This window comes from Nipponia nippon, unplaced genomic scaffold (assembly GCF_047370975.1).
Source record: "Nipponia nippon isolate SJK-2023a ecotype South Korea unplaced genomic scaffold, ASM4737097v1 scaffold_19, whole genome shotgun sequence".
Taxonomy (NCBI): Eukaryota; Metazoa; Chordata; class Aves; order Pelecaniformes; family Threskiornithidae; genus Nipponia; species Nipponia nippon.
The window spans coordinates 5011458-5025161 of record NW_028262335.1 but is presented as its reverse complement, the minus strand read 5'-3'; the positions used below and the strand labels follow the sequence as shown (position 1 = coordinate 5025161).

At 46.1% G+C, this 13704-nt stretch overlaps 1 protein-coding gene across 1 annotated transcript; it reads right to left on the bottom strand.

The window, feature by feature from the left end:
• Positions 1-1798: 1798 nt before the first annotated feature.
• LOC104008974 (solute carrier family 2, facilitated glucose transporter member 5) lies at positions 1799-12005 on the bottom strand. The gene is made up of 12 exons (XM_009460926.2): positions 11873-12005; positions 10249-10347; positions 9635-9795; positions 9000-9124; positions 6269-6421; positions 6060-6185; positions 5585-5772; positions 5070-5180; positions 4480-4581; positions 3991-4066; positions 2715-2842; positions 1799-2057 (listed from the first exon to the last, which is right to left on the bottom strand). The coding sequence occupies exons 1-12, from the start codon at positions 11927-11929 to the stop codon at positions 1824-1826; spliced, it is 1560 nt and encodes a 519-aa protein (XP_009459201.2). The 5' UTR covers positions 11930-12005; the 3' UTR covers positions 1799-1823.
• Positions 12006-13704: the final 1699 nt, after the last annotated feature.

Here is a 13704-nt window from a genome sequence, read left to right as displayed (position 1 = left end):
ACTTGGGTCCCCATACATAGATCTTCCTACATGTCAAAGAGACTCTCTTTGGTCAAAGGAGCCACTTTCTCAAGTAAAATTTCTCTCACATCCTTCACCCAGGCTCAGTTCCTCACCATCTTCCCTGCATGCATCCTTCCCTTCCCATTTCTCACCATCAAACCACCACCCATTCCCCTGCAGGTGTATCGCACAGGACAGGGTACGTAAAGGCCTTGCAGGACAGAGTGTGGTCCTATGCAATCATTGTGCTTTGATCAGTGGCAGGCCTTCTTTTCTGTAAATGGATATAGAGACTGAGCATGGAAACAGCTTCTTTTTCAACATGTACACATCACAGGTTTCAGGGCAGGTGTAAAACTCATCGTCTAAGGTTTAAGTAAATCATGTGAAGGACTATCTCCATCAACAACACAAAATCCATGCTTGGCTCTTCAACAGTTCTGCTTTTTACAAAGCAAAGGGCAGCAGCCCCACATAACAATTAATTAAATTTAATTTCCCCATGTTAAATTATGCTGTAATTATCCCCTAAACCCTTTAAACTAATAAATGCTTTAAGAAATCCTCCATTTTTATCAGTGTGCACTTTACTTTCTTCTGAGAGCCAGCACTAGTCCTTCAGACTCAGAGCTTTTCCAAACCAATTTAGCCTTCCACTGGAACAGTGCCCTTAGGGGACACAACCAGAAACCAGTAGAAGGACCAAGCTCTAAACCATTTGAAGACTTTTTCAAGTGGTTTCAAGTACTTGAGAGCTGAGTTATTTCAAAAACTAAATTTAAGCAACTCTATGTGAGAAGCTAAAGACAAGTTTGGACATGTTTTGCAAACACAGGCTCCAACCTGTAGCCCACTGCACAGGAATCAACCTGAATTTGACTCCTGCAACACAGCAGGGAGGTTCTTCCTCAGTTCAATACCACCCATCTCTGGGGGCCAAACGAGCTCCAACTGGCTCATGCCTACAGAGTAGGGTATGGGGGTTATTAAAGGATTGAGAGGGACTGTTACTCTTTAGCAACTGAAGTGTAAACACTAGGGAGTGAAATGAGCTTAACAGCCCAAAGGCTAGGGCACCACTGGAACAAATGGGTATAATTGCCTGTGAATAAGCATCAGCCAGATGGATGAGTCCTAACCTTAAGAATAAGGCTTTGGAAGGACTCATCAGCAACAGCTGAGGACTAGGTTTGATTTGAAGGAGACAGTCAGCAAGCAGGGTAGGGGTGAGATTATAGTGATACACATTTCCAGTTTAGCAGTCCTTTGAAGCACACGAAGGACAAGAGTTGGCACAATAAATGCCATTATCTAACAAAGTACCTCAGAACAAATGACGTTCTCTCCACTCCAGAGCACCACAGGCCTGGCATCACTCATGCTGGACCCTCAAATACATGAATGAGAGTTCCTCAGAGGAATATAGTGCACTCCTTGCACACGACTGACCAAAACCCAGCCCAGGTGTGGCTTGTGTCACACCTGAGATGTGTCAGTCAGGACATCAGGGACATATGTTATGACATAGGTTACTTGATCACAGGAACTGAGCTGGCTGAGGATGTTGCCCTTTCCCTGTGACAAATACCATGAATGAGGAATTTGCCTTGACAGTGGCTATGCCATTAAGCAGAGTGGTCCTGCTAATTACTCACAATGAGAACACCCTCAAGACACAATGGCTTATTTGGAAGCTCCTGCTGTGGGAAGTTCGCAGAAGGTCTGAATGAAGATCAGTATCAAACTATGAACTGATGTATTTGTTCTCCCAATGAACAGATCCTGAAAAATGTCTGGGCCAGGCCAAACACTGGTCTGGGTCACAGCTCACTGCTGGCGATTTCTTTCTTCTCTGCCTGCCCGCCTGGGACAGTGTGGAAATCCTCAAGCTTTTCTTCATCTTCCTGAATCTCTACCTTGTTCCTCTTGGCCATGATCCTGTTGATTTCCATGAAGGTTTTGTTCTTCGTCTCAGGAACAATAAAGAAGATGTAAACTATAGTGGCGAGGCAGATGGCACAGAAGATGAGGAAGCTGTAGGGCCCCAGTCCAGCCTAGGGCAATGAAAGAAGGCAGAGCAGGGATCAGAGGAATACTCCAGTTGTGTACATTACATGATTTGGACATGCTGAACCCTGAGACAGCTATAAAAAAAAGCAGCCAGTGATGTGCATATATTTTAAGTTGAATGACTAGAAGTTAGGGGTGGTTCTAGATTCTGTCTTCTCATACCACCACCATGGGTTTATTGGAAACCACCATGGATTTACTGGAAAATGAGGCTGAGGGTCTGTTACATAAATCCAACTAAACTCACCAGCTCCCTTTGCACAGGAGAAAATCAGCAACTGTACCCATTTATGGATCACTACTAGTAGGGATCAGTTTGAACTGGTGAACTACAGATCAAAAGCTAAAGTTGGCTAAAATAGAAGATGGGGAATTTGTAATTTTTTCCATGCTCCTGAATTCACGATCAGACATTCACCTGGAAAAACAACTGCTTTCTTTTAAAGCACGTACAACAGACAGATGTGATAAAAAATTCTGATTAACATCAGTTTCTTGCCCTTAATATATAATTCTGCATAGAGGTACGGGGAGCCAACTTGGGTGTTTATGGCTCTCAGTATTAAAAGGCCGTAAGAACACAGGGGTGAAGATACTAATTTTCTGCTGAAGTCTTGCCGGGTTGCGTGATCGCATCTTACCTCCATGTAGAGGAACACAAGCCCCACAGTGAAGTTGCATAGCCAGTGCACAGACCCACCCACCATGAACGCTGCAGGCCGGGATGACTGCAGGAACATCTCGGTGATCATCACAAAGGGAATTGGACCTGGAAGGCAGTTGCATATTTGGAAATCCCAAAGGCAATTCCCCCACTCTGAATTCCTAGGTTATACTGTTCATTTCAGTGACAGGCAATGGTTTCTAAACTACTGCTGTTTAGAAACACCCAATAAATCAAATAAGGGATTAAATTTAAAAAAAACCAAAACACAACAGGGCAACTAGATGACTTTCCTAAGCTCACACATAGCAGTCAACCTCTTTTCTCCTACGGCTACACCTCAGCCATGAGCCCATCTCCTGCACAAATTGTAAAATAAGGTTGATAAACACGAACTGCCTCTCTGGAGAGCACCCTATGAGCAGCAACTAAGCAAGAAACTGCTTCTTAAAAAAAGAACAGAGAAACCCCCAACACATGCAGGTGCTGGAAGAATGACTGATGGAACAAGCCCTCAGGCCCGCTCCCTGCACCGCCGCCCTGTGGCATGGTTAAGCAGAAACAGGCCATGTTCTCATTCACGAGGTCAGGCCACAGGTCCAGCTGGCCTGGTGGTCTCCCTCCAGCAATCTCCCTGCCCCTGGCACTTGAATCTGCCTGGTAATATAAATAGAAAAGGAAAGGTTGCATGTAATTCCATCTGCCAGTGAAACTTCTACAGGAGTTTCAAAACCGCGTTGCTGCATCCAGCAAGGGTCTGGCATGGCTTTCCAAGCTAAACAGACAACTCTACCACACTAAGAAGCAAAGTCAGGACAAAGCCTTTCCAATATCCACATCTACCTGCACATCTCCTTTCTGCAAAGTGATGTACAGGGCCACGTCTATAATTTGAGTTGCTTCTAATTTGATTTGTTGCCTATACATGCAAGTATGCAACATCTCTGCCCAGTTGGTAGGGCTCACTGTCTCAGTATAGTTTTGCTCCAGATCTTACTGGGGAAGTCTCGGGCACAAGCACAATTGTGCCTTTGCTTTTCCTCTTCAAAGCCAGATGCTCCCCTGCCTCATGGACACAGCCAGCAAATCACTGGAACATAAGCCCAGCTGACAATCAACAAGGTGCATGGCCACACAGAGAAGAAACTCAGTCTCCTTGGATGAGCTCCACAAAGCTTGTGATTTGAAGTTCAGCATAACACTTGGCTCGACCCAGCTTGGGGAGGAGACTGGACTAAACTGTGCATACTTACTGGCTCCAATAGCATGTCCAATGATGTAAACAATGACACACACTATGCTGAGGTAAGACATCCACGAGACAGTGGCCTGTGAAGAATTTAATCACAGGTTAGGTTAGATGTGGTTCCTATCTGAACCTCACCAACACATTCAGGGCACTATTTGTAGTAAGATTTGAAGGCATTCTAAAGCCAGCGTCACCCTCCATTGCCAGATATGCCCATACTTAGCAACAAAAATTATAGCCTGGGTATGATCCTTGCTGCCAACAAATGGATGTAACAGGTATTATGAACACGACATACTGGAAGTAGCATTCAGACAAGCAGGATCCTAGCTCCTCCTGGGTTTACTTTAGGTAGATATACAAGTACAGAAACCTTTCATGCTGTCCCCTGCCCCCCAGGGTGTAGAAGCAACTTCCGAATGTACCAATGGCCTGGTCCCTGGAAGGTCCAGAAATGCACGGGTAGGATCACCGGAGCCATTCAGCTACACACCTGGAGATTGAGGGCCAGAGTTAACACTGCACAGGAGACACAGCACAATCCAAAGCCAGCAAGGAGAAGGATTCTCCTCCCCAGGGATTCCACAATGAAAACCTGAAAGACGCAGAAGAGGGTGAGTGACCAGACACCTGGGGCACAGCACTTCTTACTGCAGAAAAATTTGTTAAGGTAGTCTTTGTCTTTTAAGGAATTCAGTGAAATTTCCACCATCTACTGATGGACTGTGGGCATGAAGACACCCAGGAACTATGTCAGTAACACCGAGAGAATGGGCAGGCCATTCTTCCATACCCAGTCCCTGTGAGAACAGCCTGGAAGCCCTGCATGGTAACACTGGGCAGCAAAAGGAGGGCATATCAGCCTGGAGACCAGAGATTGAAAACTTCTGAGGCATGTGAGAAATCAGTATGATTAATAATTAATGACTTCAACATAGCTGCCTTCAACCAAGGGACACTGCAGGGCATCTGTTGTGCAAAGCAGCTCACAGTACATGTAAATAACGTAACTTAATTGAAACAGTGACAGACAGGGGAGACTGGACGAGCTAGAACTCAGGAAGAGCCCTAATAGAAACTTACAGCAAGCAAAGTCATGACAACGTTGATGGCACCTATCGACACAGTGACATATTGAACATTGTTGCTGTCCACGCCTGCCGACTGGAAGATTCTGTCTGCGTAGTAGAAGACCTGCAGAAAACCACAGCTGTGTTTATATGTGGCCAAAGGCAGAACATAGGAATCCCATTTTGGCTGCTTTTATGTCCTGGAACTGTACAGAAGGTACACAGAAGCCTGAGAAGTGAATTCTTCCATTTCTGGAGACATTGATATTTGGATTCAGGCACAAACACCTTACTCAAAACATCCAAACACGACAGTTGACTCTTTATCTAGTACATGTGTGTACGGGTTTGGTATTGGTCAGGGTCAAGCAACCACAACATTGCGCAGAACCAGTGTCCCTGAGGAAGGGGTACTCCTGTGTCCTAGGTTCCAGCTCCTGTGTCAGCACTGGCCCACATCATCCACTCTAAAGTCCCATCCCTTTACTACTCACCCCGCTGGCCTTTCCCACATGCCTTCCCACTCACCGCATTAACCCCAGAGAGCTGCTGGCCCATCATCATGACAATGATCGAGATGAGCTGCCATCGCAAGCCTCTGAAGGTGCACAGGCTGAATACGGAGAAATGTCCTTCTTCCTTTTCTGACCGGTCTTCTTTGCGCATTTCTTCGATCTCATCATCCACATCATCCCAGCCTCTCAGCTTCTGCAGAGCTAGTTGGGAGAGGAAGGTGAGTTACAGACCCCAGAGAACAGGTCTACAGTGAGCTCTCCTCCTTCAAATCAAGTCAGAACAATATGGGCAGCAGTGCTTCTGTGGTGGGAAATCAGGGATTCACACACGCAGAGAAAGGAGCAATGTTGCAGGAATTCCATCCACCAGCAACTTGTCAATGAAGAATTTCACACTCGCTTGCTTCACTGTTGGTTGCTGTCAGTCATGTCCCACAGTCAGATCTATCCCGTTCCACCTCCCCTTTCCTTAAAGGATGATGCTGTACCTTGTCGGGCTTGCTCTTCATTGCCCTTTTGTATCAGCAGGTATCTGGGACTCTCAGGGAAAAAGGGCAATATAAGGAGCTGAATTAGTGATGGGATCCCAGTGAGCCCCAGCAGCACGGGCCAGCCTGCAACAAGTGAGACAAGATGACAACTGTGAGAAATCTTTCCCCAGTGGAGCCCACAGAAAAGTCCTGAGCCAGGGCTTTACCTTCGGCGTTCCCAAGGATGCTGTCGAGACCAAGGATCTGAGCTACAAGGATCCCAAGGGTGATGAAGAGCTGGGGTACTACCCCAATAGCACCTCTCAGATTTTTGGGGGACATTTCTCCAAGGAACATGGGAACCACATTGGAGGCCAGACCTAGTAGTTAGAGAACAATGTTAGACATGCAGCTGACCTGAGCACACTCACCATCTTCAGTAGGGTGCCTTTTTACCATGTGAGACCAAAGTGATCCCTGCTGGACCACAGGAGATATGGAAACCTCACACTCAAACCCTTCTGCTCCAGCTGAAGATTTAATGTCATCTTCTGGCCAGGGAATAAGCTATTATGTTTTCCTCACTCTTCAGTGAAACATGGGACAAAAAACATGTGGCATTGGTTCACTCAGTAGGTGGACAGCTACAAAATCCATCACTGCATTTGGTGCCCAGGAATCTAGCTTTCTCTGGGAGCCCTTCGAGAAAGAAGTTTGTCCCACTGCCTCTCTGTTCATAAGTAACACTGTCCCTTCGCAAAGCCTGTCACTATTACACTCACATATCTTAAGACAGAAATAGTCTCTGTGGCTGAGCTGCAGAGGCATTCCCATGCTGGAGTTAATTCAAGAAGCCTGGATTGCTTCACCCATTTCAACTGAAATACAGTAGGGAACCAACCACATGTGCATGATGGGCCCTGGGAGCGCAACCTGCCCACCTTCTGGTGCTTTGAGGGTCTAGCTTACCAACTGCTCAGCAGCAAAGCATTTTAGGAGTCCGAGAAGGCTAATGGTAGCCTGTCTTGCCTACAGAGCTGGCAGATGATTTGGGGGCTCTCAGTATTTACCTTCCTAAAAGCAGCTTTCTCCCAGCAGGGTCTGCCAAGTACTTCAACGCAATACACGCAAAGAAAAAATTGTGTGCTACTTCAGTTTTGGAAACAAACTCAAAGTGTAAGGGAGGAATTTCTACTTCCTATAAAACAAGAAAAGAAATCAGTATCCAAACAAGCTGATGTGAGGGTGGAAGGCTGTGACTTCTTACTGGCTTTTAAAAATTCACTACTCCTTTAATTGCTCAGTAATGCTTTGGTTTGAGATCTCTTACAGGTAGCGTGCTGGAATAGGTATTTCTACTCTAACAGGACACTAAGGACACAGGCTGTTTTGAGGAACTTTGCATGGGTACCCAGAGTAACCCCAGAGAGCTGCCAGCTCCCGTGCTTACACTGTAAATCCTGGCACACAAACCCCAGACTCCTGGAGTCAAGTGACCACATGAGACTCTTATCTTACATTTCTAAAGTTCCTAGCCTTCGGGAGCTTGGAGTTACAGAGATGATCAAGCTGTTATCCGAAAGCCAAAAGGCATGGAAACAAGTGTTAAAGCAACTAGAAAACATTATAAATCTGAACTCATGAGGCATTTAAGTTCACACCATAACCAGCCTTTTAATTGCCCAAATTAAAACATGCTAGCAGGGACTCCTGGACTACTGCACTGAAGTAACAGTGGCTTTCTAACTGTTCAGACCTATGCTGGTGAAGCCCTGTCAGAGGGCCCCTGCGTACAACAGGGCTGACAGCAGTGGTACCAGCACCGGAGCCGCCCTTTTGCGGAACAGCGATGCTCGGATCCCAGCGAGCCTGAAGCAGGCTCCCATGGCTCAGCAGCTTCCCTGCCCAGACACAGCGTCCGCACTTCAAGGGAGGTCAAGCTGTGAAGTGCAAGTCAGGACAGCCAGCCCAGGTTCTTTTGTCAGTTATAAATAACTGGAAAGAGGGAGCACACTTAACAGGTCCCTTAGTATTTATTCAGAGAACCAATGCTAAGAGCAGTTGCCAGGCTTAGGAGAGTCAAAAGCCAAACCCCAGCCATTGGACTAGATACATTTCCTGCTCCCCAGTTGCTGCATGGTACAGATCACCTTGGTTTCCTCTGTCAGTTTATCCTTTTCTTGTTTTCTCTTCACAGGATATCCCTATGCACTAATAAACCACGGAGCATGGCAGTCTCGCCAGCCCAAAGCCAATTAACTGAGCCCAAATGCTGTTAGGACCCTTATCAACCTGGCTCTGCGCAGGCTCAGGACAGGCCTGCATGGGGTACCCAGCCGTTCTGGGGTTCTGTTTGTTCCATATTACTGTAGCTCTAATACAGCCGCTTATACCAGCAACTCACATACACCCTTCTCCTTGGCTCCCCACTGGCTTTGCAGCAAATCCAGTGGCTCTGAACCCTTCACTTTCCCTTTTAACATTTCTTTTCCCCTGAAGGAAGAACAGGCAGTTCCAGGACTGGATTGTTGGATCTAGCATTGTCTCCAATGACTGACTTAGAACGATTATTCTGTTTCTGATTATGTTAAAAAGCAAAAAAAAAAAAGTTAGGCTATCTGCTTTAAGATGTCTGGGAAACCAGATTACCATCATCAGGTTTGCTGGCTGTTGGAGCTCCAGTGCCTAGCAGATGCCTATTAGAGAGGATAGCTGCATCTACAGACACACATCTCTCTACATCTGAAATTCCAGTCTCACTGCTGTTGTTTACTAGGGATCTTTAGTACTTCTGCAATGTGCAGATGACAACTGCTATTCTAGCAAGTAGAGCATTGTTACGCAGATGTCTGGCTAAAATGTTCTACCTGTGAAACCATCTGTTGTGAGAATAAAAAACCTTTACATAGCCAAGAATATATTTGTTGCTCTCCCTTTACCATCAAGCCTCTCACTTACCAGCATATATTCCCATGATCACACGTGAAAGGATGATTACTTCAAAGGTTTTTGCTAGCTCTGAGGTTCCCATAAGGATTGCAGCAGCAATGGAGAAGATGTTATTTATCAGCAAAGTGCCCTTTCTGCAAAGTAAGAGAGAAGGAGACAGATTCCATTTTTCTTCTAAGGCCTCAAAAGCAGATAGATCCCCGCTGTCCCCATACTGTCCAAAACTCAAATGAACCACCATCCCAAAGACTAATCAAAGAGAAAGCGGCAATTATCCCATTTTTCTTGCAGGGAAAGAAGGCTTCAATAAAGAACCGAATTCTCAGGAAACCCGAGCAGCAGAAGCTGGGCCTGATCTTGGATCCCAGCCCGGGACCTTCATCATTGCTCTCTACCTGGCTCAGTGCCCAGCATGCAGCCTGGCCTTGGCCATACTAAAGCCATATAAATTCTTCTACACATGGGAGACAACACGTATTGCTGAGTCCAGCAACTAATCACCAGCCCATCTGCCTTACAATCAAGGTGTGTGTGACACAGTCATGCTCCTGATGGGCTTGACAAGCAGGAGTGACCGGTGAGGCAAGTCTTATCTGAACCCAGCAAACTGTTGGTAAAGGGTGTTAAACACCACTGTCACGTACCGGCCACAATTGTTGACCAGAGGCCACACCATGAGGGACCCAAAGAAGCCACCCAGAGGGTACATGGACACAGTAAGAGACCAGAGCAGCGTCTGGAAGCCACTGTCCATAGGCACTCCATTCCTGTGGAAGTAGGTTTGGTTGTAAAAGTCTTGCATGTACTGGAATGAAATACAGAGTGTGTTTAGCACAGTAAGTAAAATTTTCATGCTGTAAAAGCTAGTTAACAAGAAATGCCATAAAGCTTTACACAAACATCTTGATAAAAACCAGAATGGCTGAGTTGGAAAATGAATGCAAGAGAGGGATGGAGAAGCCTAGAATAGATAACTTACTACAAGTTATCCTGCCTTATAGGATTTGCCTGGTTTCCAGAAGGGAAGGCATTCCTCATGCCCTGTCTCTCCTAGGCACACAGTCCCAACAGTAGTGTTGTACACCTTAACAGCCCCCCTTTCCTTTCTGGGGAACCACGTCTCACCAGGAGCCCGGGGATTCAAAGCACGAAGTACAAGCATCTGCCCACAAACACCCATAACCTACTGCTACGCTCCTGCCTTGTTTTGTTTGTAATCCTACTCCTAGGTCATGGTCCGCTCCACAGTCCAACCTACCGGGGCTGGAGAATTGATCACAGACACGTTGTAGCCATACTGGAAAGAAGATCCAAATGCAGATATCAGCGATACCAGTGCAAGCAAAAGTGTCATTTTCTGCAGAGGGGAAAGAAAACACACAAACGATACCTTGGAAGCAGGTTTGGCTTTTAGGCATAAATGGCATTCAGTAAAAACAAAGAAATACCCTAAGACTTGCCTTGCATGTTTTTCACTTCATGTTACTGTATAAAGAAAGCCCACTGGGTTGCTTTCATTATAACTCATTTCGTTCTGCTTGATTTGCACATAGTCACCACAGTAATTCATCCTACTCTTTCCTGGTATTGATGGATCATTCAGATGATGAATAATTTCTAAGTTATCATTCTTAAAATACCACCCCGCAGGGAAAAAAGTTGTATGCGATTATTCTTTTTCCAACTTGCAAATTGGTTAGTGAAATAACACAGGATATTGGCACAGGAAAGCTTTAAAAAGAAGAGATTTTTGCATGAAGTGGCAACATCCCTTTCCTCTTCATTTGTTCTGCTTTCACAGGCTGGCTTGTTCTGCCTCCCACATTTCAGGATCAGGCTGTTTATGGATCAAATCCGATTGCCATTGAAGCCAATTAGGACTTATCCAGTAGCTCAGTGAGGGCTTGGTTGTGGGGTATAAGAGCAGCGCTTTGCAGTGAAACAGAAGGGTAAAATTGCCATCTGGAGTAGGATCAAACACCAACCACGTCTGTGGGTACACAGTCCTCAGGGTTACAAGCAACTTGCTTTTCACAACAATTTAGTTGCTATTCAATCCTCAGGCTAGCCCCACTGTGGTGACTGAGCTGGTTTTGAGGTTTTTTTATAGCTCAATATATCTCATTGCTGCTACATCAATAAAATAATTTTTCATTCAGACACATAATTTTCTGTCACCATCATTAGCCTTAATGTGCGCAAGGTTTTATGTCCCAACGCTCAACTCGGGTCTCACATGAAGGATCTGTCATTCCCCTAACTGAACATTTGTCCAAATAGCTGCTGGTACGCCTTGTATTCCTCAGAAGCTCTAGCAGCTCACCTCCAGAGATCTGCAGAGTTTAAGGCACTGCAGGAGATCAAAATTCAAGTCAATCTCAGAATAAGGATCAGGAGGAAGCTGAGGCTTCCAGCTCCGTTTTCTAGGAGCAGACTGTTGACATTCTCTCATTGGTGATGAAAAGCAGGCTGCCTTGCTCTCATTAAACAAATCCCAGGAGCTCAAAAGAACCACTGGTGTTAATTATTCACATTCAGCACTTTTAGGAAAACCTCTGGCATACACGAGCATTGCATTGTGCAAGATTCCACAAAAAATGCTGCTGTGAAAGGCAGCCCCCATCCAGAAGCGTCTGCGGCCTAAAACTGATTAGAAAGTAGGAAAGAAGACACACACAGAAGGGGAAAGTCACACCGAAGTTACATGGTAGGTCAGCTGCAAAGGGAGAAAACCATAAGTGCAATGCTACGCTGCAGACAAACTGTTAGCCCGAAAGATCTTGGTCTTCTCCTTCCTCTACAAGTACCTGCAGCTCTCAAATTGCTTGCTCTGCATCTCTGTGGGAGGCTCAAGTTAGAAGTTTGCAGTCTGGCATACTTACCCCCTTTGAACCTCCATTGTAGTCAGAGCTCTCCTGCTTCTCCCCTTTCAACTTCATTTTGGTGTTGGAATCGCAGATGCCGAGTACAGGCTTTTATAGCCCAAACAGACGACGCAGGGGATGGAAACGCCCTACACAAACCCCCCTCTGCCTTTTCAGAAGACATCCAATCAACGACAAGCTCTGTCAGCCGAAGTAAGTTGTTGTTGTCTGATCATTCCCTTACTCTGTGTGGCTCCCCCGTGTCTTCTCTTTCTTTTCCATGTTCAGGTCCGTCACCGCTAGGTCAGGTGTTCTTTTGCCTGATCCGGACTCAAAACAGAGGTGCTGCCTAGCTACAGGGGAAGCAGGCTCCTCTGCCCAACTAGAAGGGGCAGACTTATCGCAAAAGCTGCTGAACGCGCTGGTTCCCCCCAGCTATGCGTACGTGGGCCAAGGTGAGTCTGTAGCCATAGAGCTGCAGCTCCTGGGCAGCTGCAGACGGCGCAGCTGGAGAGGCTGCCTGGCAACTGCTGCATTCCATGGAAAATGAGCATTCTGCGGGAGCAGCCTTGGCAACAGAGAGGGTGTTTGCCATGGGCCACAGCGATAAAACTGAACTGTATTAATCCTCCTGCAGCCACAAACTGCATATCTGCCCTTGGGCCGAAATGCTCCTCATTGTCCTACCTTGCACGGACCGACTTGCTCAGGGCACTTTTGCAGTTTGCAGAGAACAGGTTCCTCCTCTCAGATTTGTGTTTTTGACAGCGCGCAGAACACATTTTTTCCGCCAAAGCACAGTCGTTCCTTTCCCTCTACACGCAAGGTATACCACGTGCTGCTGGCTTAGTATTAACCTCCTACACTACGAGACTGCTTTGAACAGTACAGGACTTGGTTAATAGTCGACTACGATTTCTAGTTTATCAGAGAAATACAAAGTTCAGATACCTCCAGCAGTTGGAGAAACTGGAACCAAACCTCATTGTCATTGGCCCATCTATCTTTAACAGCCAGCTTAAAAAAAAATGCATCTCCTTGAGCAACAGCAGTTGTTCATGCGCCTTGCATGCATTCTTTGACTGGCTGCAGCCTCCCTTCCTCCAGGTGAAAGCACCCTGCTCTAAAAATAGGAAGGGGAACAGAGCCCTGTTGCTTTCAGGGTAGCAGAACTTAGTCCCTAGGCTTCTTGTCATTTGTCTTTTATTGCATTTGTTATAAATTAACATCCTCAAGGATGCTGTTCGCTAGGCTATCTTGACAGCGGATCACACTTCAAGAACACTCCTGTCTTTCAGGAACTACTCCTGCTTCAGTCCCACCTATCACGTGGCGTCTTAACTGAGAAGAGATGCCGACCAGAATATTCATTTCACCCATAACTCATCTTTCTCTACCTTCCTCTGCATTCCCATTGAGAGACTGTAGCTAGCTGGCACTAACTGAGACAGTCTGAGCCAGCTCAGCTTTTCCCATGCTGCCTTCAAACATTGCTCAAAGCACCCCAAAACAAGTGGGAGAGGTCATAGCCCACCCAGCAATAGTTTAGTTCTCACCTGTACAGATCTTTGCCCAGAAGAGGGAAAATGCAAAGCGAGTCATTCCGCCCCAGGGGTGGGGAAGTTGCAGGGAGGACAAACTTCTTTCATGAAATTCCTGTTCTTAAAGACCTTCTCATTCTGGGAGCTCTTGGCAGAATGACAGCCACTTTGATGCTCAGTAATTATAAGAAAGGAGTTTTAAACTCCTTCCCTGAACTTGAAGAAATAATCTTGACACATACAGAAAACAAACAGCACATGTATGTTTGCCATCAGAAATCCTTCAGAGTAAATATTTGCTTGTGGCAG

Bases quoted from the DNA above. Each gene is read 5' to 3' on its own strand.
- LOC104008974 (XM_009460926.2), bottom strand. From the start codon at position 11,929: ATGAAGTTGAAAGGGGAGAAGCAGGAGAGCTCTGACTACAATGGAGGT. The intron at 6,186-6,268 runs GTAAAGCCCTGG...CACTTGTTGCAG, and splicing joins CATCCTTGGGAACGCCGAAG to GCTGGCCCGTGCTGCTGGGG. The intron at 2,058-2,714 runs GTAAGATGCGAT...TCATTGCCCTAG, and splicing joins TTGTGTTCCTCTACATGGAG to GCTGGACTGGGGCCCTACAG.